At 37.8% G+C, this 27,251-nt stretch overlaps 1 protein-coding gene and 1 long non-coding RNA gene across 2 annotated transcripts; both read left to right on the forward strand.

The window, feature by feature from the left end:
• Nucleotides 1-733: 733 nt before the first annotated feature.
• LOC123386868 lies at nucleotides 734-3,129 on the forward strand. The gene is given in 4 exon segments (XM_045062675.1): nucleotides 734-1,172; nucleotides 1,293-1,615; nucleotides 1,718-2,051; nucleotides 2,054-3,129. Coding segments are annotated over 4 exon segments (2,106 nt in total). The 3' UTR covers nucleotides 3,064-3,129.
• Nucleotides 3,130-16,288: 13,159 nt separating this feature from the next.
• Nucleotides 16,289-19,224, forward strand: LOC123386650. The gene is made up of 2 exons (XR_006600871.1): nucleotides 16,289-16,545; nucleotides 16,777-19,224. It is a non-coding gene; the product is annotated as an uncharacterized LOC123386650 (long non-coding RNA).
• Nucleotides 19,225-27,251: the final 8,027 nt, after the last annotated feature.

Raw genomic sequence — 27,251 nt, forward strand, 5'->3', positions numbered from 1 at the left:
TCTTCGTTTTACTTTCTGTTTTGTCTCCGCAGCCGCGCTGGAATGTTTGTCTGTGTTATTGTGCCCTTGTTAATCGTCATAACTGTTTGTGTCTTGGTGTGGATTGAAATGGGGCAGACCCAAACCACCCCCCTGTCTCTTATGCTCTCCCACTTCTCAGACGTTAAGGAAAGGGCTCATAATTTGAGCACAGACATAAGAAAAGGGAAATTTCAGACTTACTGCATGTCACAATGGCCAACCTTTGACGTGGGATGGTCCCGAGAAGGAACTTTCCACCAACCTATTATTTTGCAGGTCAAGGCCGTAATCTTCAAGGACAAACCGGACGGCCACCCTGACCAGGTGCCCTACATCCTGGTCTGGCAGGACATGATCGAAAACCCGCCTTCTTGGCTAAAACCATTCTTACCCCCCAAAGCAGGACCTACCAAGATTCTAGCCCTGTGGAAAGCCGAGAAGCAGACTGACACAAAGGCCAAAATGCCCCTTTATCCGGTCTTGCAGGATTCCTCTCCAGAGGACCTGATTCATCCACTGCCCTACCAGGCTCCCCCTCCCCCTTCCACCCCTCCATTGGAAGCACCAGGGGCTGCAGGAGGAGCACCACCCCTCCCTGACGAAGGAATTCCTGTGCTCAGGGCCAGCAGCAGAGACACGTGGATGGACCCACTGGGTGGCCCCACCCTCAAATATGGGGCCGGCTGACTCCACCGCCCTTCCCCTCCGCACCATGGGGCCTCCCGACGAGTCTGGAGAACAACCAATGTTATATTGGCTGTTCTCCACCAGTGATTTATATAATTGGAGAACTCAAAATGCAAAGTTCTCCGATAACCCTAGAGGTTTAATTGGGCTTTTAGATACTGTTCTCTTTACCCACCAGCCTACTTGGGATGACTGTCAGCAGCTCTTGCAGGTTCTCTTCACCACCGAAGAGAGAGAACGAATACAGGTGGAAACTCGGAAGTCTGTCCTGGGAGAGGAGAGACAGCTGACTCAAAACCCAGACCTCATAAACTCTGCCTTCCCCTTATCCTGCCCTACCTGGGACTACAACTCAGCTGAAGGTAAGGAGAGACTCCGGGTCTACCGCCAGACTCTAATGGCAGGTCTCAAGGTTGCAGCGCGCAAGCCTACTAATCTGGCCAAGGTATATGATGTAAGACAAGGTAAGGATGAGAGTCCAGCAGCCTTCTTAGAGAATCACAGAGGCTTTTAGGCAGTACACCCCTATGAACCCAGAAGCCCCAGAAACAAAAGCTGCAATTATCATGGCTTTTGTTAATCAGGCCACTCCAGACATCAAAAGGAAATTACAAAGAGTGGAGAGAGGCTAGGAGAGAAGAGCCTGCAGGACTTAATAATAGTATCAGAAATAGTTTACAATAATAGAGAAAGCCCAGAGGAGCAACAGACTAAACTAAGCAACCGGCAGACCCTAAATCTGGATAATATCCTGCTGGCTACAACCATGGATGACCGACAGGAAAAACGGAGGCACTTCAAGAAGCTGACTTCAGGGACAGGTAAGGAGGATGGCCCTGCTCCCCGACGGGAGCGCCCTAAGCTAAACAAAAACCAATGTGCTTATTGCAAGGAAGAGGGCCACTGGGTGAAAGACTTCCCTAACAAAATATCTAAGGCCCCTGCCAAGATATTGGAGATGGAGGACCTGGACGACTAGGGGAGTCAGGGTTCGGTACCCCTCCCCGAGCCCAGGGTAACTCTCAGAGTGGAGGGGCAACGAGTTGAATTTCTAGTAGACACTGGGGCACAATATTTGGTCTTATTACAACCCCAGGGGAAATTGGCAAGCAAGACCTCATGGGTGCAAGGGGCCATGGGCACCAAACAGTACTCATGGACTACCCAAAGAACTGTGGACCTCGGCATGGGCCGGGTATCCCACTCCTTCATGGTCATCCCTGAATGTCCCTACCCGTTGTTAGGTCGGGATTTGCTCACCAAGATGGGGGCACAAATTTGCTTCCACTCCGGAGGGGCAAAAATCCTAGACAAAGAAGGGCAACCGATTCAGGTGCTTGTCCTAAGTTGGAAGACAAATGTCGTCTCTACCAGACACCCCCAGCCCCAATGACTGACATTGACCGTTGGCTACAGGAATTTCCTCAGGCATGGGCAGAAACTGGGGGAATTGGGCTGGTCCGACACCGACCGGCTATATGCATAGAACTAAAACCAGGGACAGACCCTGTCAGGGTCCGCCAATAGCCCATGCCTCTCACGGCGTGAACGGGAATCACGCCCCACATACAGCGACTATTAGACTCAGGCATATTAAGGCTCTGCCAATCGGCATGGAACACTCCCTTGCTGCCAGTGCGAAAACCGCACTTTAACGATTACAGGCCAGTCCAGGATTTAAGGGAAGTCAACCGGCGAGTAATGGATGTGCACCCCACGTTCCCAAACCCATACACCCTCCTCTGCACCTTGCCTCCAGACAAAAATTGGTATACGGTATTAGATTTAAAAGATGCCTTTTTCAGCCTGCCTTTAGCACCCAAGAGCCAAGACCTTTTTGCCTTTGAATGGACGGACCCTGAGAAAGGCATCAATGGCCAACTCACCTGGACTCGACTACCACAAGGATTCAAAAACTCACCAACCATCTTCAATGAGGCCTTACACAAAGACTTGGGTGAGTTCCGTTCTGAGCACCCTCATTTGACCTTATTGCAATATGTAGATGATATCCTGCTGGTGGCGGAGGACCAGGACACTTGCCTGCGAGGCACCAAGGACTTACTCCAGACTATAGCAGCTCTAGGATACCAGGCCTCAGCCAAAAAGGCCCAAATCTTCAGAGCAGAGGTGAGCTACCTGGGGTACAAATTAAAGGACGGACAAAGATGGATGACGGATGCGCTGAAGGAAACCGTCCTAAGGATCCCACAGCCGCAAACCATCGTCAGGCACTTGAATTCCTGTGGTTGGCAGGGTTCTGCTGATTATGGATTCCGCGTTTTGCCAAGATGGCCAGACCCCTCTGTGAGGCCACCAGGCACCAACAAAATTTTGAATGGACAGAGGCCATGAACAAGGCCTTTAATGACCTTAAACAGGCCTTGCTGTCTGCCTCAGCTCTCAGGTTGCCTGACCCAACCAAGCCCTTCTACCTGTATGTAGATGAGAAAGACGGGGTGGCAAAAGGGGTCCTTGTCCAGTACATAGGTCCCTGGAAAAGACCCATAGCTTATCTCCCTAAAAAACTGGACACAGTGGCCGCTGGATGGCCCCCATGCTTAAAAATTATTGCCGCGGTAGCCACTATGGTCAAGGATGCAGACAAGCTAGCCATGGGGCAAGAACTATATGTTACCACCCCACATGCTATTGAAGGGGTACTCAAACAGCCCCCAGACCGCTGGATCAGCAATGCTCATCTGACCCATTATCAGAGCCTACTGCTAAACCCCACCAGAATTTTATTCAAGCCACCTACAACCCTGAATCCAACAACACTACTCCCTAACCCAGACTGTGACCCCCCTCTGCATACCTGTCAAGAGATTTTGGCACAGGTGCACGGAATCAGGGCTGATCTCTGGGACCAGCCACTGCTGAACTCGGACACCACCTGGTATACAGACAGCAGCAGTTTTGTCCGAGAAGGAATCTGATACGTGGGGGCAGCCCTAACCACAGAGACGGAGATCATCTGGGCAGAGCCATTGGCAGCCGGAACATCGGCTCAATGGGCAGAACTGATCTCCCCAGCCAAGGCACTAACCATGGGAGAAGATAAACGAATAAACATTTACACCGACAGCAGGTACGCTTTTGCCACCGCTGATATCCACAGAGCCCTTTACAGAGAGAGAGGGCTTCTGACAGCAGAGGGAAAGACTATTAAAAACAAAACAGAGATTCCTGAACTCCTAAGGGTTCTCTGGCTGCCCAAGGTGCTAGCTATCATCCATTGTCCAGGACACCAAAAAGCAGACACACCAGTAGCCAGGGGAAACCGGCTAGCTGACTCAAAAGCAAAGGAGGCGGCCCTTTCGGTGACCCAGGTTTTAACAACCACGCTACCCGATCCGGGGGCACCAACCCTGCCGGACACCTGCAACTATACTGGCACTGACTTACAATGGATTAAATGCTTGCCTATGACCCAATGCTTGCGTGGCCGGTGGAGGGCCACAGACTCCAGCATCATCCTGCCAGAGGAACCAGGACGACGAGTCCTATCCAAAATGCATCGGAGTACTCATATGGGAACAAGAAAGATGGAAAACCTCACATGACACGCTAAGATCATTATTAAGGACTCTCGAGCAAAGATCGAGCAGATTGTGGCAAGCTGTCATGCATGCCAGCTAACCAACGCCACCACCCATGGGTCTAACCCCGGAACCCGACTCAGGGGAGACCGCCCAGGAACATACTGGGAAGTAGATTTCACTGAGGTAAGGCCTGGAAAGTATGGGTACAAGTACCTGCTAGTTTTCGTAGATACCTTTTCAGGGTGGACAGAGGCATTCCCCACCAAGCACGAAACAGCGCAAATCGTGATCAAAAAGCTGCTGGAGGACATTCTGCCAAGGTATGGATTTCCTGCCAGGATCGGATCTGACAATGGACTGGGGTTGATTTCTAAGGTAACACAGGGAGTAGCACAAATACTGGGGGCAGATTGGAAATTACATTGTGCTTACAGATCCCAGAACTCAGGTCAGGTAGAGAGGATGAATAGGACATTAAAAGAGACCTTAATTAAATTAGCCTTGGATACTGGTGGGGACTGGGTCACTCTCCTCCCCTTTGCCCTATATAGGGTGAGAAACTCACCATGTAAGATGGGACTGACTCCCTACGAAATCATGTTTGATATACCCCCACCTACCGTTCCTGCCTTGAAACCCAAAGTGCTTGCTGAGTTCAATGACCAACAGCTTCTTTTCTCCCTCCAAATGTTACAAAGAGCAGGTGTGGCCTAAGCTGAAGGCCCTCTAAGAGACCAGGCCGCCTCCTGACCCCCATCGGTATTGGCCAGGCGATTGGGTGTATGTGCAGAGGCACGAACAGCAGACACTCTAACCTCTCTGGAAAGGACCCTACATTGTGATCCTGACCATGCCCACCGCTCTCAAGGTCGATGGAATAACTCCCTGGGTCCACTACACCCACATCCTGCCAGCTGATCCACACGCCGTCCTCAAGGACTTTGTTCCGGAATGGAAGAGTCAGCCCGACAAGGGCAATCCCTTAAAGCTAAGGCTGCATCGCTCCCACTTACCCCGCTAATATTACTTGCGCTGTATCCCCTCGTGGCTAAACCCAACCCCAACCCCCACTAACCACTTAATCTAACCTGGCAAATCATTACCCCAAGCTCTAACCCATGATTAGGTCCTGCATAGGATCCTCTGGAAAAGGGGGGAATGTGGGACCCAAGGAATTTAACAAAAATCCCCTATCCCTGGACAAGCAGAGCAAGACTAACTCCATTTTGTGCTACACCCACCATCTCATGTATAACCCCCACATGACCTGCTTATTGATTGACACTCCCCCACCCTAGTCAAGCCGCTGAGCACACCCTTACTGGAAACCAGCTCAAATAGGAATGCAGAAGCCCTAACCGCCAAAGAATGTAAGCCCCGCCTTTTGCCCCCCAAACTTGCGTGCCAATTCTGACCAAAGTGATAGGCTAGTTCAAACAGTTACTATAGGGTAAATTGTAATTCAATTGGCCACCTGCGTGTGGACTGGCATGACTATGCAACTTTCTGTGTGTGTTACAATCACATTGGCCACTGGCCCCTATAAAACTGCTATGCCTTTTACCCTAGGGGTCCAAGTCCCTGCTCCTCTGTGTCGGGTATACTTGGGCCCCAGCTCGAGCTTGCAAATAAACCCTCGTGTGTTTGCATCAGTATCAGCTCCTTGGTGGTCTCTCGGATTTGATATCAGGGGCATTACAATTTCAGTTCCTGGGATCAGCCCTGTCCATGCTGACAACAATGAGCCTGCTTGGGATTCTCTCTCTCCCTCTCTCTCTGCCCCTCCCCCACTTGCACACATGTTCTTTCTCTCTCTCAAAATAAATAAACTTTAAAAAAATAAAATAAACTGGGGTGCCTGGGTGGCTCACATAGTTAAGCCTAGAAATTCGGCTCAGGTCATGATCTCACAGTTCCTGAGTTTGAGCCCCCATCTGACTCTGCGCTAACAGCTCAGAGCCTGGAGCCTGCTTCAGATTTGGTCTCCCTCACTCTCTGCCCCTCCTTCACTTGTGCACATGCACACGTATGCTCTCTCTCTCCAAGATAAATAAACATTAAAAAATAAGAAAATAAAATAAAATAAAATAAAATAAAATAAAATAAATAAAATAAGGCCCTAATCTTAAATCAAAGATACTTGTTTTTAAGACTGCTAATCTTTAAAAAAAAAAAAAGAAATCAGATTTAATAATTAGCATCCACCTTTTCAGACATAAAGTTGTTTAAAACTTCTACAGAGTACTGAAGAATGAGTTTTTCTGCCATGGCACCATTAGTAAATGAACTACATCCTTACCATATACTATTCATTATAATCTTTGAACAAAGAACTGAAGGAAGAAAGGGAGTGAGTCATGTCAAAAATTGTGGGAGGATTATTGGATGGGGGAAAAAAGTGTTCTGATTTGGACATGTAAAATTTGTGATGCTTTTTATATTCGAAGTTTTTATGACTATATACTGGAGTAAAAGTTGGTTGGTATTTATTATATCATTTAATTTTCATAACAATCCCATAAATTTAGAATTATTATTGTTCTCGATTTTTAGAGGAAGAAGCTAGGGTACAGAGAAGTAATTCTTCAAAGTCATGCATCCAGCATATAGCAAAGCGGCCTAAGGACTTAGGTCTGTGGTCCTCTAAACCCAGGTGTTAATCTGAGCAGTATATTCTCTTTAACTGCATTGTATTCAAATACTCAAATCTAAAAGACAATGATGCATTTTTAGGCATGTGTAAAAACTGAAGAAACTCTTTGTTATTCTAATCAGGATTTCCTAGAAAGCTTATCAAATGCACACAGAAATAGTTTTGTACTCCTGAAAAATTTTAAACTGTTTAAGAGTTGAAAATTTCAAAGTAGAGCATTAAAACACTTTTCCCCACCATTTTACAAATGAGCTGACTTTTCCTAGCATATCTGCCCCCAAATAATTGTTGTCATAAAATTGTAGCATATACAAAGTTATGTATGGCTTGGTCTTCTTATGCAATAACTCCAGTACTAAATAAATGTAACCATAGTCTAATACACTATGACTTTATAAGCACTGGAATAAATTTTTGCAAAATACACCATATGTTTATATCGCCAAAGGCAAAGCTCTCTGATAGAAATAGTGAAGCCAAAGGGGATGGATGGCAGGGATAATTGCAGACTGATTTCTCAACTAACATTGAGTAATTTTAAAAAGATAATTGATACAAAACTGCATTAAACAAAAAAGGATTTGACTATTTTAACTAATTTTGTTGCTGCAGAGAAATCACAGGGTTTGGTCCTTCAAATGAAGTTAAACAGACCAATAATGAATAACTGTCAGTCCCGTTTATTGCAATTTGTCTACAGTGCACATTTTTGTGGAAAGAGCCCAAAGATACTTGCCTGATGTTAACACAATTTCTGGTGTACTGAGTTCTGGTTTATGCGTTTACTTTAATTTAATTGGTTGGCATAGGTGCTGCCAAAAATTGTTCTATTTTATACACAAAATGCAGTTATTAGACTTCTAATGCCATGAAATATGAACATTGAAAGGAGAGGGAAGTTATTTTTTATATAAGGACATATTCCTCCATCATGCAAAATTGGTTTCAATACAAGAACAGGGGATTCTGGGAAAAAGAGACAGTAGCATCATATTTAATCTCTTCAAACATCCTTATAAAAGCAGATGGAACAATTAAATAGTAAAGCAAAATGGATGGACTGCATTTACGACAAAATTATGTTACAAGATATTTCTGCAAACCCAAAATACATCGAGAGGGGAGAAAACATGATAACTATAAGCCCCGTGTTGTCTTTGTACCAGTGGAGCATAGGACAAATCAGATGTCTTAAGATTTGAGGACAGGCTATTCACCAGGGGCCAATTTGAAAACAGCTAAAACTAGGAGGTGTTTTGCCTAATCCACAAGTAGTCCATGCAAAAGTCTGTAGGAAGGTCTGAAACAGATAGAGTACAGCCCCTCTTAATTCTTGAAACTGAATAAGCATGGTTCCCTTCCTTGGAATTTGTCTCTTATAGTTCCACACTAAGAGAGGAAAAAAACAAAACAAAACAAAACTTACTAAGATTTGAATTACTGAATTAAAACTTATCAGGACAATGGGAATATATATGAAAAAAACGAAAAAATCTAGATAAAAGAGGGAGAGGAGAACTGAATCAGAAGAATCTCATAGTTTTAAATATTAATTGAAAAAAACACAGATGTGAGAGCTCTGTGAAGTTAGAAAACCTATTCTGAAACAACCTTACTTCCAAAAATTCAGAAAACTTGTAAAAATTCAGATTTTCATATGAAAATCAGCCTTGGATATATAACTATCTATATAGAACTAAGATTAAATGAAGAGAAAATATAGAATATGATTGTTAATCAGACAACAAAGAGAAATAAAAGGCATCCAAATAGGCAAGGAAGAAGTCAAACCTCCATTATTTACAGATAACATCATACTCTATGTAGAAACCCCAAAAGACTCCACCGAAACATAACTAGAACTAATACATGAATTCAGCAAAGTGGCAGGATATAAAACCAATGTGCAGGTATCTGTTGCATTTCTATACACCAATAATGAAGAACAAGAAAAAGAAATCAAGGAATCGATCCCATTTGCAATTGCACCCAAAACAATAAGATACCTAAGAATAAATGTAACTACAGAAGTAAAAGATCTGTACTCTGAAAATCATAGGACACTTATGAAAGGAATTTAAAAGGACGCAAAGAAATGGAAAAGCATTCCATGCCCATGGATTGGAAGAACAAACATTGTTAGAATGTCTATACTACCAAAGCAATCTACACATTTAATGCAATCCCTATCAAAATACCACCAGCATTTTTCACAGAACTAGAATAAACAATACTAAAAATATGTATGGAACTACAAAAGACCCAGAATAGCCAAAGCAATTCTGAAAAAGAAAAACAAAACTGGAGGCATTAAGATTCCGGACTTCAAGCTATATTATAAAGCTGCAGTCATCAAAACATACAGTACTGGCACAAGAGCAGACACATAGATCAATGGAACAGAACAGAGAACCCAGAAATGAACCCACCACTATAAGGTCAATTAATCTTTCACGAAGCAGAAAAGAATATCCAATGGAAAAAAGACAGTCTCTTCAATAAATGGTGTTGGGAAAACTGTATGGCAACCTGCAGAAGAATGAAACTGGACCACTTTCTTACACCATACACACAGATAAATTCACAATGGATGGAAGACCTAAATGCGAGACAGGAAACCATCAAAATCCTAAAAGAGAACACATGTAGCAGCCTCTTTGACCTGTCTGTGGCAACTTCTTACTACACACCTCATCAGAGACAAGGGAAACAAAAGCAAAAATGGACTGTTGGGACTTCATCAAAATAAAAATCTTCTGCAAAGCAAAGGAAACAATCAACAAAACTGAAAGACAACCTATAGAATGGGAGAAGATATTTGCACATGAAATATCTGATAAAGGATATGTCCAAAATTTAAAGAACTTATCAAACTCAATACTCAAAAACAAAAACAAAAACAAATAACCCAGTGAAGAAGTGGGCAGAATACATGAATAGATTTTTTTCCAAAGAAGATGTCCAGATAGCTAACAGACACATGTAAAGATGCTCTACATCACTCATCATCAGGGGAATACAAATCAAAACCATGATGAGATACCACCTCACACCTGTCAGAATGGCTAAAATCAACAACATAAGAAACAACAGAAGATGTTGGTGAGGATGTGGAAAAAGGGGAAACCTCTTACACTACTGATGGGAATGCAAACTGGTGCAGCCACTCTGGAGAACAGTATGGAGGTTCCTCAAAAAATGAAAACTGAAACTACCTTACAATCCAGCAATTGCATTATTAGGTATTTACACAAAAGAGGCAAAAACACAGATTTGAAGGGGTAGAGGCACCACAATATTTATAGCAGCATTATCAACAATAGACAAACTATGGAGAGAGCCCAAATGTTCATCGACTGATGAATGGATAAAGAAGATGTGTGTATGTGTGTGTGTGTGTACATAAACACAATAGAATATTACTCAGCCATCCAAAAGAATGAAATCTTGCCATTTGCAATGTTGTGGATAGAACCAGAATGTATTATACTAAGCAAAATAAGTCAATCAGAGAAATACAAACACCAAATGATTTCACTCGGATGTGGAATTCAAGAAGCAAAACAGATGAATATATCAGGCAGAGAGAAGAGGAGAGAGGGAAACAAACAACAAGAGACTCTTGACCATAGAGAACAAATTGAGGGCTTATGGAAGGAGGAAGGTGGGAAATGGGTTAGATGGGTGATGGATATTAAAGAGGCCACTAATTGTGATGAGTACTGGGTGTTATATGTAAAGGATGAATCACTGAATTCCATTTCTGAAACTAATATTGCATTATATGTTAACTAGCTAAAATTTAAATTAAAAAATTGAAAAGAATGCATTTGCTATATGCTTGGACAAAGTAGATATAGTAAAGTTAGAACTGAGGACAAATAAAAATGTGCTTGCAAATCTTTCAATTTTGGGAGTATTTGCATTGTTACAAGGAAACTAACCTGGGTGTGACATGGGATAAGTCAAATGAATAGGTAATTTTATCACCCGCCTTTCTAACTGAATACAGAATTCTGAAGGTGAAAGAAAAGAAGTATACACATAAAGTAAAAGAGGTTAAATAGTTCTGCAGGCCTAAAGCTGAACTGGAAATCAGAATGAACTCATTAGGCATTTGATCCATCTATTGATCAATTAGTTGTTCTATCAGTGTTTGCTTTCTTCTAAGTTGCAGCCACAAAATTATATTAAAAAAATCAGGTAAAAAGAACACTGCCAGAATTCAGATTGTAAACTGAAAAGATATTTTCCCACTAAAGACAATGAGAGCTTCTTGGAGAAATGACTGATTCCAGGTCTGAGGCTGGAAATGCACAAAATGAACCTGGAATAACTTGTCACTGCAAAGACCACTAAGATCACATTCGAATGAGATACGATTCAATGTGAAGACGGCTATAACTAGACAGGGCAATTTGAGTTTCAAATGGACTGAATTTATACTAAAAGACTGAAACCCATCAAATGTGATTATACATGAGTTTCTAATGATACTTTGACAACAATCTAATAATAACATACTTTCAGGGGATGAGGAAGAACAAATTAAATATCTGAAAATATATAATATAAAAAACTGAGCATTTGTCTTGTTTTTTTCCACATAAAGGCCTATTTCATTAATACTTTATTATTAACTGATAAGTAAAATGAGAATATTAATATTTTATTAATACAACAAATAAAAACACTATTAATTCTTAACAGATGAGGAAAAATAAAATTTTATATAAGTACCCCTGGCAATAACTAAAAAAGAAATGTTAAGATTCAGTTATCAATGAATTAATGGATGTAGGCATTAAGCATAAAAAGAGAGACAAATTAGAAATAACCAAAATCATGTGTGATCTTGCCAAAAAAATCTAACCTAACTCTACTTTCTTCCAAGTCGCAAAAAATACAGAGAGCAGTGGGATGTATGACTTGCAAAATAAGCATATAATCAGCAAATCTAAACATGGGAAATTTGCTATTTAAATGGCTTATGTTTTTCAACTTGATATGTTGCAAGGACAAGAAGACAGAGTTTGCACCTGTAAATTAAAAGGCTTAAGAGACACACCAAATTTTTAGAAAATAGGGTAGTATTAAACCATGTTGTCTAGAGATGCGTAATTAGATAATGAAAAAATAATCCTAAAAAGGAAGGATTGTGTTTGTTTTTTGAAGATTGTGTTTGAGATCTGGCACTTGGGAAGGGCTTTCAATCTACAGAATATCTATAATTTATAAAACATACAGTATATGTAGTATATATAAAATATCTGTATATCTATAATTTTGTAAAACAAAATGGCCTTTTATATTTAGTTGTGTCCCATGATTTTATGCATTATAACAAATGATTTTTACATCAATAAATATGTATCTAAAAGGTATTTTTAAATGTTATGTAGCAACAAATTAAATGGTTATAACACAATTATTTTACTGTAATTAAATTTATTTTTAGACAGAGTATTTATTTTTAAATATTATAAACTATGCTATAATGACCACAGCTAAAAAATTTCTATTTGCTTTTCTTTCTTCTTTTCTTTCTTTTCTTTTCTCTTTCTTTCTCTCTTTATGATTTTTGGGCTAAATGATGTGGGGAAAAAAGGACTTGGTACGTATTAATACATTGTTCCTCCAGAAATTTGCCAATTTATACTTTATGTTCTCTCCTATTTTCTCCAATTTGCCAATTGCTTAAAAAGTTTAAATTTTTCATAATTTAAAAAAATTTCATAATTCTCTTCCTGTTTACACACTTAATATAGCCTCATTGTTAAAAAATTGAAAACAAAGGAAATTTTTCAATTAAATTTTAAAACCAGATATTTGGGATGGGTTACTGAGACACTTCTCTGAACCCTTATCATCATCACAGAACATTATGACTCATGTCAATCTATGGTTATCTGATGTTCTAAACGAAATGTTCCTGTTATTTGATTATTAGGGTAAAACTTGATTTTTTCAGAAATTTTATTGTGAAAGGAACACTTAACATGAGATCTATCTTCTTAACAAAATTTTAAGGGTACTAAATACTACTGTTGACTATAGGTACCAGTTAATAAACAGTTTCCTAAAGCTTAATCACCTTGCTTGACTGAAGCACTATGCTGGTTGATTAGTAACCCCACTTCCTGTTTCCCCAGCCACTGGCAAACACTATTCCACTCCTGGATTCTATAAATTTGACTAATTTAGATACTTCATACAAGTGGAACCATGCAATATTTGTCTTTCTGTGACTGGCTTATTTGACTAAGCACAATGGCCTCAAGGTTCATCTATGTGTCACATAGTGCAGAATTTCCATCCTTTTGAAGACCCAATATATTTCCATTGTATGTATATACTATATGTTCTTTATCTATTCTATCTGACAGTGGTCGTGGAGATTGTGTCCACATTAAAGGCTGATTTCTATATTCTATTTTGTTAAATTTGTTTTTTAAATTTTGCCCATTTTCGCAACAAGCATGTCATCTTTATCTTATTGATTTCAAGAATCCCTTATACATTTAGTATCCTTTAACTGCTTTGTAGAACTTCCAAATTATGGGCCTATAACTTAAAAAAAAATTTCCCCATAATTTCAGGATCCATGTCCATGTAACCAGTCTTATGCTGTTGTATTATTCTGCTTTTCTCGTATGTTTACTACTGGGAATTAAATTATTTTTTTTTAATTTTTGTATCCAAAGATTAAAGCCTTTGTGAATTTATTTTTATGTATGGTGTGAGATGAGAAAAAATCATCCAAGTGAAAATAAAATTCTTCCAAATTTTACATCATTTACAAAATAAACTTGGAGTAGATATAGGAATATTTAGACATTAACAGTGAAGTAAATGATAGGTAGAAACATACTAATTGTTGGTAAGTCAAGATTTCAGCAAAGAAGTTTTTGAGGACATACAGTTTTTACACTATGACAATAATAACTTTGTCTCCTGTCAATTCATTGATGGTATGGTAATATGAGTAACTTCCTTTCCATTAATTATAGAACAATTTTGTAATTTTGCAAGTATGTCCTTAATATGTGTATAAACAACTTGACCATATTAATTCTATCAATTCTCCCAATAACTTGGCTAATAAATTTTCCATTGATTATTATTTGACTAGCTGGTTAAACTGATACAACTTTTTTTTTTTTTTTTTTTTTTTTTGGTACAGACAAATCTATGACTATGCTGGTAACAAGCACATGAGATCTGTTTGTTTATTATAAAAATCACAGTTCAGTTATTAACAAAATTCTACAGAATGTGATACATAACATGTAACATATGGATTGGACATCATTACAAATAGTTTCCTCTTATATATAACAAATGCTTATAAAAAACAGCTATGAAAGCTAAATATTACTTTTTAAAGTTGAACAACAGACTGTCATTGCATCACATGTGTTCTGTTATGGAGGTCTTAAGTACCACAACATTTTCTAGCCACCTCACACATGTTCTTTAATTTTGTTCTTTTCCCCTTCACGGTTCACACGAAAAAAATCAGATTAAGTCTAAGGATCATAGAGCTGAAACTAGAGTTGCTTCATTCAGCATCCTTAATGAATTCCATCTTTGTCACAATTGCATTATTTTTATGACACATCTTTTTTTATGTCTGGTATCAGCACTTTTATTTTTCCATTTTCCAGTAATTTATATAAAATAAGGGAAAATTCAATAAAATATCCAGCTAATTGCACAAATCACAAACACTGTTATATAGAGAAAAATGATGACACTGCGGCAGTGGAAATCTTAGCTGACAGCATAACCAAGGTACAAAAGTGCAAACTTGCACACAAAACATGGCATAGGAGTGACAATATAGGATGTATCAATATATGAACTCTAAAACATCAAACATATAAAGGGGAAGATTCAGAGATAAAAATTCTACTTCAAGTGTGATGGCATATTAATTTTAATATATTAAAAATTAAAAGATGTCTTTGAACACTATATAATTATCTACGAATTATTAAACTGCACTTGAGGAGAAAAATAAAACACATGCGTCCTTTCTACCTTAATTTGCCTCACCTAATCTTTTCAATCTCAATAAATTACATCATCATTCTTTGGTTGCTCAGACCAAAAGTCTTTGGTTGCTCAGACCAAAAACTTTGAAGTTATTTTTAATTCCTCATGCCCCACATCCAATATAATAGTAAGCCTAATTGTTTTTACATTAAAAATGTACCCAGAATCTGGCCATGTTTCACCATTTCTGTTGTTAGCTCCTTTGTCCCAACAACTGTTTTCATTTGTGTTCATTGCATCTATCAAGCCATCCTTTGATTCCCTGACCTCGTTCTTACTTCCATACCACATAGGTCCAATGCTAACATAGCAGTTAGAGCTATCCTTCTAGAACAAAAATCACATCTTGTCACTTATCTGCCTAAAACTTTCCAGTGGTTTTCTACTCCATTCAGAGTAAAGTCCAAGTTATTTACATATGGTCCATAATGCTATATACAGCCCTCTCCCAACGTCTCTGACCATCTCATTCACCACCTTGCTGACTGCTCTAGAAACACTAGCGTCACTCCTAATCCTTGAACACGCTTGGCTAGACGTCCAAATATGAACAAAAGTTTATTCAGCCTGGAGATATCTTTCCTCAGACACATGAATGGCTTTGCATTCTCCCTGTTTTCGGGGACTTTTTAATACATATTTTTAAGTTTATTTCTTTCTTTTGAGACATAGAGCACAAGTGGGGGAGGGGCAAAGAGATAAACGGAGAGAGGGCAAGAACCCCAAGCAGGCTCAGCACTGTCAGCTCAGAGACCCGCTCTGGACTGGATCCCACAAACGTGAGATCGAGACCTGAGGTGAGATCCAGACCTGGGCTGAAATCTAGGGTCTGATGCTTAAGGGACTGAGCCACTCAGGCTCAGATTTTTATTAAAATGTCTACTTTTTAGTTATGCCTCCTAAATCAACCTATATGAAACAGCAACGCCGCTTCTCTTGACCCTCTTTCTCTCCTAGCATTACCAACATCTAATGTGCTTATTTTAATTAAAATTTATGTGGCTTTGACCTGTTTCCTTACAAGAATCTAAATTCGATAGAAAGCTGGTATTTTCCCAGATCGCGTTCTAGTGTCTAGACAGAGGGGAAAATATACTCTCCATAAACATTTATGGAATAAATCAAGTACTGTACATTTATTATTACAAACTATTCATTTGGCAGCTAATTTTGGAGTGTCAGGCCCCGCAGACACTGTGTTGTCACCTGACCTAGACCTCCGCACAGGTGCCCCCCTTTCTCAGCACACCCACACTCCTGCCCCTGCATCGCGCCCTTGCTTTCTCCTTACCTGGTGATGCGGCAGCACCTGTGGTCCAGGAAAGCCAGCAGATTTCTTTCTCACCTCCAGGGCTGCAGGCACACCTTATCCTCGGATATACTGAAATAAATTTCTTCGCCCAAGGTAGAGCCATTCTTGTCCCGCGTTCGACCTCAACAAACTGGAACTCAGTGATGCAAATGCCCCCACTTGACCCCAAAGGCAGGATATGCAGTCAGCCAATCCGCAGACGCCCCACGCCAAGCCAACTCGGGTCCCTCTCACCCCAAACAAGAGACGGTGGAGCCCCAATCCCTCAGGTATTTTTTTTTTCCTTCCTTGTTCCTTATTCTTTGTGACAGAAAGCTTCTTGCCTTCCGCCCCATATTGCGGGTCTCTGAAAGAAGACTATCTGCTTAGTGAAGTGTTAGATAAGATTTGTTTGGCTTTTATCGCCGAAATTGTCTTCTTTAATCTTCCTTCCTTCCTTCCTTCCTTTCTTTCTTTCTTTCTTTCTTTTTTTTTTTTTTTTTTTTTTTTTTTTTTTTAAGTTTTTGACCACGAGGAGTGGGATCCAAGGCTTCCTGCTAACTGGCGGAGGAGCTTACAGGAGAAACACCCGCAGCTGAACCCTTTTGAGTTCCTGGTTCTAGCACTTACCGAGGGCTCCGGGTAAGTCACTGAGCACTGAGGGCTCGCGTGCCTGCGGCGCTCAGATCGAAACAAACTTTATTTAAAACTGCACGTACATCTTGCTCCCAGAAAGGTTCTGGAGCCCTGGAAAGGTTCCTGGGGTTTATTGAAATTCTTAGAAAGGTTCTGGGTCTCGTAAGTTTCCAAGATTGTTAACGCATCAAAATAGGAAATATGAATGATTAAATATACATGTAAAATACCTATACATAGAAAATAACAAAAGACGAATGAGAAAAACTAAGACTGAATGCTCTTTATCAGGTTAAGTATTCTTCTATTCCTAGTTTGAAAGTTTTTATCAGGAATGTTTCTTAGATATTGTCAAAAGTTTTTCTGTTTATTAAACTAATTTTTTTGTTTCATTTTTACTTTGTTATATGGTGAATTATATCAATTGACTTATGAATGTTAAATAAACCTTGTATTTCTGGGGTAAAACCAATTTGATAATAATTTATTATTTATATTGTTGGAATTAATTTGCTAAAAGTTTGTATGTAGTTTTGCATCTATGTTCATGAAGGATATGTTTCTGGAATTTGATTGAAATGCATTTGACTGATTTTGATGTCAAGATAATTCTGGCCCCATTATATAAATTGGGAGGTATTCTCTCCTCCTAAATTATCTATAAGAGTTTGTGTAGAATTGCCATTAATTCTTCTGCAAATATTTGATAGAATTTGATACTTAGCAAACTAGTCAGGGAGTTTTCTTTGAGGGCTAATATGTTCACTACAAATTCAATTTCTTTAAAAGACATAGGGCCATTCACATTTTCTGTAACTTCTACAGTGAGCTGTGGTAGTTGTGTCTTTAAAGAAATTTATTTAATCTAAATTGTTGAATGTATTGGCTGAAAACACTAATATCCCCTTTATCATCCTTTTAATATCTGTAGAATTTAGAGCAGTGTAACCCCTCTCATTCCAGGTGCTAATTTGTGTCTTTTTTTTTTTTCTTTCTTTCTTTCTTGATCATTCTGGCTGGATTTTATCAATTGTATTGATGATTCTAAGATCCACCATTTGATTTCATTTTTTCTATTGTTTTTGTTTCCTGTTTCATTGATTTTCACTTTAGTCTTTATTATTTAACTTATTCTAATTCCTTTGGCTTTAATTTGATCTTTGGCTTATTTCTTAAGGTGGCAGCTAAAGTCATTTGAGACCTTTCTTCATTTCTTATATACACATTTAGTGCTATAAAAAAAAAAAAACAAGTACTGCTTTAGCTATGTTAAAAGATAAACTGAGGCACATTAAAATTTTCAAGAGTTCATTTGATGGAATGTCTATTCCATTGAGGCTGCACCAAACCAAAAGTGGTTAGACACTCCTTGGGCAGGAGCTGGGGAAACGCTTTTTTTTATTTTATTTTTTAATTTTTTTTAATGTTAATTATTTTTAAGAGAGAGAGAGAGTGGGGAGGTGCAGAGAGAGAGGGAGACACAGAACTCAAGCAGGCTCCAGGCTCTGACCTGTCAGCACAGAGCCCCACACGGGGCTCAAACTCACAGGTTCACAGCCCTTGAGATCTTGAACTGAGCCCAAGTCGGCCACCCAACAGACTGAGCCACCCAGGCGCCCCTGCTTTTATAGAGCAGATGCAGAATTAAAGCAAGGAAGTTATTTGGTGGGCTATAGCTTCAGTGGTTGGCTTGTTTAGGAAAGAATAGTTGGCCATTTGTGATTTGTTCTTAAAGTTTTGTGTTTTGGGATAGGAGTGTGTTTAAAGCACTTTACTCTGGCTTACTTCTGTTTGCTTACCAAGGCTACTAAGACTTTAAAGCCACCTCAGTCTATTTACATAATTACTTTAACGCGTTAGCTACCACAGTTTTTGGTAAGTCTTTTTGTTTTAACTTCAGTTCAGAATATTTTCTAAGGTCACTTCTGATTTCTTCTTTGACCTGTGGATTATTTAAAATTGACCTACTTAGGCTTTAAATGCCTGAGGAATTTCCAAACACCTGTGTATTTGGATATGTTGCTTTTATTTTTATGAAGTTTGAAATATTTTCTGTGATTCCCTAAGGATTTTCTTTTCCACTTATGTATTACTTAGAAGTTATTTCCGTCCTTTGAAATGTGTTGAGATTCATTTTATGGGTTGGCATATGGTCTGTCTTGGTTAACACACTGTGTGGATTTGACGATTTTCATGCTGCAATTGTAGTACCTAGTGTTGTATAAATATCAATTAAGTCAATATGTTGATAGTATTTTCTGGATAATTTATGTTGTTACCAACTTTTAAAATCTACTTGTTCTATTAAATCCTGAAAGATGGGTTTAAATGCCTATAACTATGATTGTAAAATTGTTTATTTTCCCTTTAGTTCTCTCAAATTCAGCTTCAAGTACATACTTACACATTCATTTACAGTTACTGTGTCTTCCTGGTGAGTTGACTGTTTAATGAGCATTACCATTTTTTTTTAATTTTTTTTATGTTTATTTATTTTTGAGAGAAAGAGAGACAGACAGAGAGAGAGAGAGACAGAGGACAAGCAGGGAAGGGGCAGAGAGAGAGGAAGACACAGAAACTGAAGCAGGCTCCAGACTCTGAGCTGTCAGCACAGAGCCCAACGCGGGGCCCGAACTTACGAACCGTGACATCATGACCTGAGCTGAAGTCGGATGCTTAACCAACTGAGCCACCCAGGCGCCCCTAGCATTACCATTTTTGATGGATTTTTTTGTTTTTGTTTTGTTTTGTTTTGTTTTGTTTTTTCTTTTCTGGTGGGTCAGGTCACTTCTGTTACATCTCTCTTCAGTCTTGAGAACCTCCTTCAATATCTCTTGTGGTGCAAGTGTGCTAATGACCACTTCTGTTATCTTTATTTTGTCTGAAAATGTCTTTATTTTGCTTTTATTCTTAAAGAGTGTTTTCACAAAATATAAAGTAGTTGGTTATTTTTCTCTCAGTATTTTCAAATGTTCTTGGCCTCCATATTTTCTGATGAGAGGTCAGCAGTCATTCAAGTGATTGTTCCTCTGTATGCAATCTGTCATTTTTGTCTGGCTGCTTTTAAGATCGTTTCCTTATATTGATTATTTTGTGCATAATGTGATTTTCTTCAATGCATCTTGTTCATAGTTCACTGAGCTTCTTGAACCAATACATTTATATCTGTATTTTTGGAAAAACTTTTGGCTTTTATATTTTCATATACTGAAATATATTTTCTACTCATTTTCTCTTTCTACCTTCCACTACTCCTCTTAAACATAGGTTATACATTGTCTTATATTCCCTTAAATTCTTTAGGTTTCAACCACACAGCTTGGAAGTGAGTTCAATCTACCTTCCTGCTAAAAGCTGTTAAAAAGGAAATTCATCTGATACCTTCCATGTTTTGACTCTCCTTTCAGAATCTTTCTGTTCTGATGTATGCACCAGTGCCTACAGGTCATTTTCATTTTCTCCAAAGACTGTAGTTATCTGTGGGAAGACATGAAATAGTGGGTGCTTATTTAGTTTTACTGAAAATAGAAATCTTGTCAAATAATTTTTCAAACTTGTGCTAGTGTAATTAACATTGTGGTAGGGTCCCCTCCGTACGGAAAGGAAAAAAAAAAATCAAGACAACCTGGCTATACACATATGTGACAGCATCTCTCATGACCTTGTAACATGAGACCACTTAGACTACATGTTTGTGTGTTACCATATATGGGAGACAAAGAAGTAGAAAATATATTCCAGGTGGCATTCAGGGCTCAGTTCTTTGGTACAAACCCAGCTGAGCAGTGTCAGCACAAATAAAGTTGCTTCCTGGAAAGAAAAGCCTCTGTGTCACGACTCTCTATGCGAGAATCCTGGTACAATATGGGGAAATTATATTTTGCTAGAATCATTAAAAATCCCTAAGGAATAAACCCTTGTATCACACCATACAGAACACTTAGCTCAAAATGAGTATTCGTCCTGAAGAGAAATGCTAAAAACCTAAAATTTATGTACAGAAACAAAGCAGATAATTCATATGATGTTAAATTAGATAACATTCACTACTAAGAAGCAATACCATTAAAGAAAATATAATAATATTAATAGATATGTGCTAGCCAGTCTCCAAGAGGGTTCTGGTCATCTCTGGTACTTCCTGGTAGTCACACCCTTATGTAATACCTTTCACATTGTACTCGGGTTGGTATATTGGACCAATAGAGAGAGGTGATCAAGTGCCATTTTCTGGAATTAAGTTATATCAGATATTATAGTTTCCATCTCCATCTCATAGTTTCTCGCTCTTTTCATTTCCTGCTCTTGTTCTCTCTCTGTCCTGCTCCCTCCCTTCAGGAAATGGAGCTGCCTTGCCATAAGCAGCCCTGTGGAAGAACCCATGTAGGAGGAATTGGAGACAGTAACCATGAGAGTTAGGTTGAGAATACATTCTCCAGATGCAGTCAAACCCAACAGCTTTACTGTAATCTCATGAGAGATCCTGAGCCAGAACCATCTGTCTATCCACTCTTAGATTACTGATCCTTGCAACTATGTAAGATGGTTAAGTGTGGTTGATTTAAGCTGCTAAATCAGGAGAAGTCTGTTATATAACAATAGATAACTAACAAATGAGATTTCATAAATAAAAAATTATGTTCTTTTAGAGACACTGCTAAGAAAATGAAAAGGCAAGCCACAAATTGTGAAAAATGATTCGCTTTAAGTATATGTGACAGAAGTCTTTTAACTAGAATATAAAAGTCTCTTAGGACAAAAATCCAATTTTAAAAATGGACAAAAAAATTGGACACTTCACCAAAAAGATATTCAAATGGTCAGTAAGGACATGAAGAGATACTCACCATCATTAATCTTCAGGAAAGGAAAATAAAATCACAATGAGATACCACTCCTCACCCACTAAGATAGCTAAGTTTAAAAGGTTGACAAAACCATATGTGGAATAGGACATGGAACAACTGGAAAGGTCTTTTACTGCCAAGGAGAATTTAAATGGGCAAACACTTTGGAAAACTCTTTAGCAACTTCTTAAAAAGTCAAATACACACTTACCATATGGCCCAGCAATTTCTTTACTAGGTATTTACCTGAAGTAATTGAAAACACTTGTCTAAAAATACCTATATGTAAAAGAATTTAATAACTTTCTTCATAAAAGTATTCATACATTAGAATACTACTCATTAATATAAGAAATACATAATATGAATAATCTCAAAAACATGTTGAACAGAAGAAATTAGATGCAAAAGACTAAATAAATGCAAAAGATTTATAGGAAATCCTCGAATATGCAAAACACTCAATGGCAACAGAAAGCAGATCAGTGATTTTCTGGGGGGGGTGAGGGAATGGGAAGATGGAAGGAATCAAGCTGACTTAAAAGGACAACTCTTTTTTAGAGCACATGAAGCTATACATTTTTATTTCTATTTTTAAAATAGCTTCAAATACCTAGTTAAACACTTTTTCTATGCCTGTGTTCTTATTATTAAAGTTATGTTACAAAGGTCTAGGACATTTTTACAGGCTTTTAACTTACATCTACAAATATTTGTCCACATTTAAATAAGACATAAAGATAAATACACCATGTTTTATTTGCATAAAAACTTTGTGTGGGGGAGGGGGAAGAGGGATAGAAGAGGTGAAAAAAGGAGACTAATAACATAAGAAGGAAAAGAGAAATAAAATAAGTAAATTGTTCTATGCTAAATTAGAGGTGAAGTTTATCCACCTTTATTTCAATCCAGAATTATTCAGAACTCAAATTATTGCTCATTAAAGAAATACATAAATTATTTCTACATAGTGGTGTGAAACCAAACTACAAATTTAAATAGCACAATAATGCTAAGTTAACTATTTATATGCTTTGTATTTTATTATTATCCTGTCAACTCCCTTCAGCATTTTCTGCTAGTTATTTACTTCCTGTTTGGGGAAGGAACACTAAGCTTGGATACTGGAGAACAAGATCTCTGCCACTTACTAGGTATAAGATGACTTTGGGCAAATACTTAGATCCTATGAATCTTCGTTTTAATCTTCTGTGAAATGGGGAGAAAGAAAGAGTCCATGTTTGAGGCTTCAATTAGGATGGTGATTAAATGGTCACAAATGTTCTCCCATTCTGAAGTTTCAGATTTTGTGGTTCAGGTTCAACTTACATGTATTTTATACACACACAAACACACGTAAAATACACATGGAGAGATCATTTATATTGAATTTGTTTGATTTTCATTTTATATATAAAAATATGAAATAATTGTTCTTGATTTTGACAGTTTACATAGCTAATTCCATGCTGTGCTATTTCACTAAACTCCACGTTGCTTTTTAAGTGTTCTGAGTGATTCATTTTCTCCCTCCATGAATCTTCAGGTGTAAGTAAGTTATAAAATATGAAGGGAAAAAAGCAATCTTCTAATAACCCTTCAACAATTACACAAACAGTTCTCAAAAGATAATTTATTGAATCCTTTTTAGTGTTATCATTATTGTTACATTTACACCTACTGTGTAAATCCCTCATCTTCTATAAAAAATGGCATTAAATAGAGGTTAGAATAACAAGTGCTGGCTAATTATTTGATTTCAAGTATACCAGATGCATTCCCTATACATTTTTAATGTGTTCTTTAGTTTCCTATTCTCAAGTCACTGGCAAAGGTGGCAATTGGCAAAGACAGCTGTCAAAACATACAGCTGTTTTTGTTTGTTTGCTTTTCATTTATTTTAGTTTTAGGTGGAATTTTGTAAACTCATCACATTTTGGTAAATTATTTTACAAGAAAGCAAAAATGGAATTGAAGTTTCCAAAAGTCTCCAAAATCATGGTTGCCATCCAAGAGAATTAAAAGAAGCTGAGCTATTTGGTGTTTATAAAAGCATTAGTTAGCAGAACTTGAAAATCAATATTTCAAAATTTCCATTCAAAGTCAAAGTGAATAATTTTATGTCATATTAGTCAGCATTGTTATAAGTCCTTAAAAAATATATATCCATAAAGGATGTCAAGTGAGATACAGGGGAAAAACATATAGTCTGAAGAAGAGATTTTAAAAGATACAGACCCTATATACAGCCATACGTCAATATATATTGTACGTTTGCTCTATTTCTAGGATTTCTTTCCTTCTTTCATTTGTCTTTTTTTTCCCCATTACCTAGTGGTAGTCCACATAGCCACCATTGTAAATTAAAGTTCATATCTCTCATTGATGTGAAAGATGAAAGTGACTCATGATAGATAGCCATTAATACGCCATCTTTCCCAGATGATTTACTAATATGGTTCTTGCAAACTGCTGATAGGAATAGTCATGCATTTTAGATGTAGATCTTCCTTTGAAATTTTCATGTTGCACAAATGTCATCTAGAGAGGTCTGTCAAGTTTCAAAAAAAAAAAAAAAAGAAAAGAAAAGAAAAGAAATTCCATGAGAAATTCCATGACAATATTGACCAGTATTTTTTATAGATTGTTACTTTGTGTATAACAACTTTTTTGCCTTAATAGTTATGAATTGAATCTTAACTTCAGATTTCTTAATTTTAAATTCCAACCTCAACACCTTGACCTTGGACAAGACACATATACATTGTAAGACTAAGTTTCCCTATCTTGAGAGATACTATTAGGCTATATCTCATCTATTTTCTAGGAGATAGTAAGTGAATAATACCTACAGCACCAGGTATAATACCTTGAATAAATCAAGGATTAAAATTGTTAACCTGTTTTAGTCTGTTCAGGTTGTTATAACAAAATACCATGGTCTGGGTAGCTTGTAAACAATAAACATTTATTTATCATAGTTCTGGAGGCTGGAAATCCAAGATCAGGGTGCCAGCATGGTCAAGTAAGAGCCCTCTTCCCAGTCACAGACTTGTCCCTGTATCCTCACATGCTGGAAAGGGCTAAGGAGCTCTTAGAATCTCTTTAGAGGGCCCCACCCTCCTGAGCTAATTGCCTCCCAAAGGCCCCACCTCCTAGAACAATCATACTATGAGGATTCCAATATGTAAATTGATAGGGAAACACAAACACTCACACATGGTATTTATATTACTGTTTTTATTCTTTTTTTGGTTGTTGTAATGTGTAATATATTATTTAGCAAATCACTAGTTACAGAGAACACTCTAAGTAAACAATGGCTGTACTATTCAGTAGATGGTGTGTTTCTAAAATGTTCAAAATTAAGTTAATTGACATAAGTTTCTAATAAATTTGTCATGTAACTCCTAACAAAACATTTTTAACAAAACATTCTTAAATCAATCTATGTATAAAATATAAATAATACTATAGATTCTACAAAAATATTTTAAAGATTACAATAAAAGTACTTTTACTTAAGTGGGAATTTCTGAATTCAATTAAATGTCAAGTATCTTTACTAATGAAAACCAATAGCTTCTAGAAATGGGAGAATTATGGTTCTAATCTTCATACAAAAAAGTGAGGAAAGGCAATTGAAGACAAATTAGAAAGGTGTCATAGAAACAGTCCAGAATAAGAGATATTTAAAGGCAGTTGAGTCACAATGTCACCAGGGTACTAATTATGAAGTAGGCAGAATTCAAAACAGACTTGAAATCAGCTGGGATCAAAATCAGGACAAAGTCATTCTAGTCATTTTGTTCCTATATTTCTAAGTTTTTATTTAAATTCCAGTTAGTTAACATACAGTGTAATATTAGTTTAAGGGGTATAATATAGTGATTCAGTACTTCCATACATCACCTGGTGCTTATCCCAGAAGGGCACTCCTTAATTCCCATCATGTATTTTAGCCATCTCTCCACCCATATCCTCTCTGGTAACCATTGGTTTGTTCTCTATAGTTAAGAGCGTGTTTCTTGGTTTACCTCCTTTATTTTCCAATGGTTAACTTGTTTTTTTTTTTTTCTTAAAGTACACATATGAGTGAAATCATATGCTATTTTTTTCTCTGACTTATTTTGCTTAGCGTAATACTCTCTAGCTCCTTCCATGTCATTGGCAATGGCAAGATTTCATTTTTTTATGGTAAGTAATATTCCGCTTTTCTTTATCCATTCATCAGTAGATGGAAACTTGGGCTGTTTTCATAATTTGTCTATTGTAGATAATGGTACTGTAAACATCAGGGTACAGGTATCCCTTTGAATTAGTACTTGTTAATTCTTTGGGTAAATACCTAGTAGTGCAATTGCTGGATTGTAGGGTGGTTCCATTTTTACCTTTTTGAGAAAACTCCATACTGTTTTCCAGAGTGGCTGCACCAACAGTTCAAGAGTGTTCCCCTTCTCCACGTCCTTGCCAGCACATGTTGTTTCTTGTATTGTTGATTTTAGCCATTCTGACAAATGTGAGGTAATATCTCATTGTAGTTTTTATTTGCATTTGATGATTAGTGATGTTGAGCATCTTTTCATGTGTCTGTTGGCCATCTTGATACCATCTTTGGAAAAATGCCTTCATATATTCTGATCATTTTTAATTGGATTATTCATTTTTGAGTGATGACTTTTATAATTTCTTTATTTTTTTGATACTAACCCTTTATCAGATACGTCGTTTGCAAATATCTTCTCCCATTCCATAGGTTGCCTTTTAGTTTTGTTGATTGTTTCCTTTGCTGTGCAGAAGCTTTTTATTTTGATGATGTCCCAATAGAGGATTTTTGCTTTCTTTGCTACACCCACTGTGAAACAGGATGCTGCCTGTGGTCTCCACTATTATTTTTTATGGTTTCAAGTCTCACATTTTTGTGTTTAATCCATTTTGAATTTATTTTTGTGTATGGTGTGAAAAAGGGATACAGTTTCATTCTCTTGCATGTTGCTGTCCAGCTTTCCCAACACCATTTGTTGAAGAGACTGTCTTTTTCCCATCAGAGATTCTTTCCTGCTTTGTCAAACATTAATTGACCATATAGTTGTAGGTTCATTTCTGGGTTATTCTATTCTATTCTATTCTATTCTATTCTATTCTATTCTATTCTATTCTCTCCTCTCTTCTCCTCTCCTCTCCTCTCCTCTCCTCTCCTCTCCTCTCCTCTCCTCTCCTCTCTTCTCCTCTCCTGGTTCCTTTAGGTATAAGTTTAGGTAGTTCATTTGAGATTTTTTTCTTGATGTAGGCATGTGTTGCTATACTCTTCCTTCTTAGGACTGCTTTTGCTATATCCCAAAGGTTTTGGACCATTGTGTTTTCATTTTTATATGTTTTTATGTTTTTTTTTTATTTCTTCTTTGGTTTCCTGGCTGATCCAGTCATTGTTTAGTACCATGCTTAACCTCCATGTATTTATGGCCTTTCTAAATTTTTTCGTGTGGTTGATTTCAAGGTTCATAGTGTTGTGG

The sequence above is a fragment of the Felis catus genome, chromosome B4 (genome assembly GCF_018350175.1).
Source record: "Felis catus isolate Fca126 chromosome B4, F.catus_Fca126_mat1.0, whole genome shotgun sequence".
Taxonomy (NCBI): Eukaryota; Metazoa; Chordata; class Mammalia; order Carnivora; family Felidae; genus Felis; species Felis catus.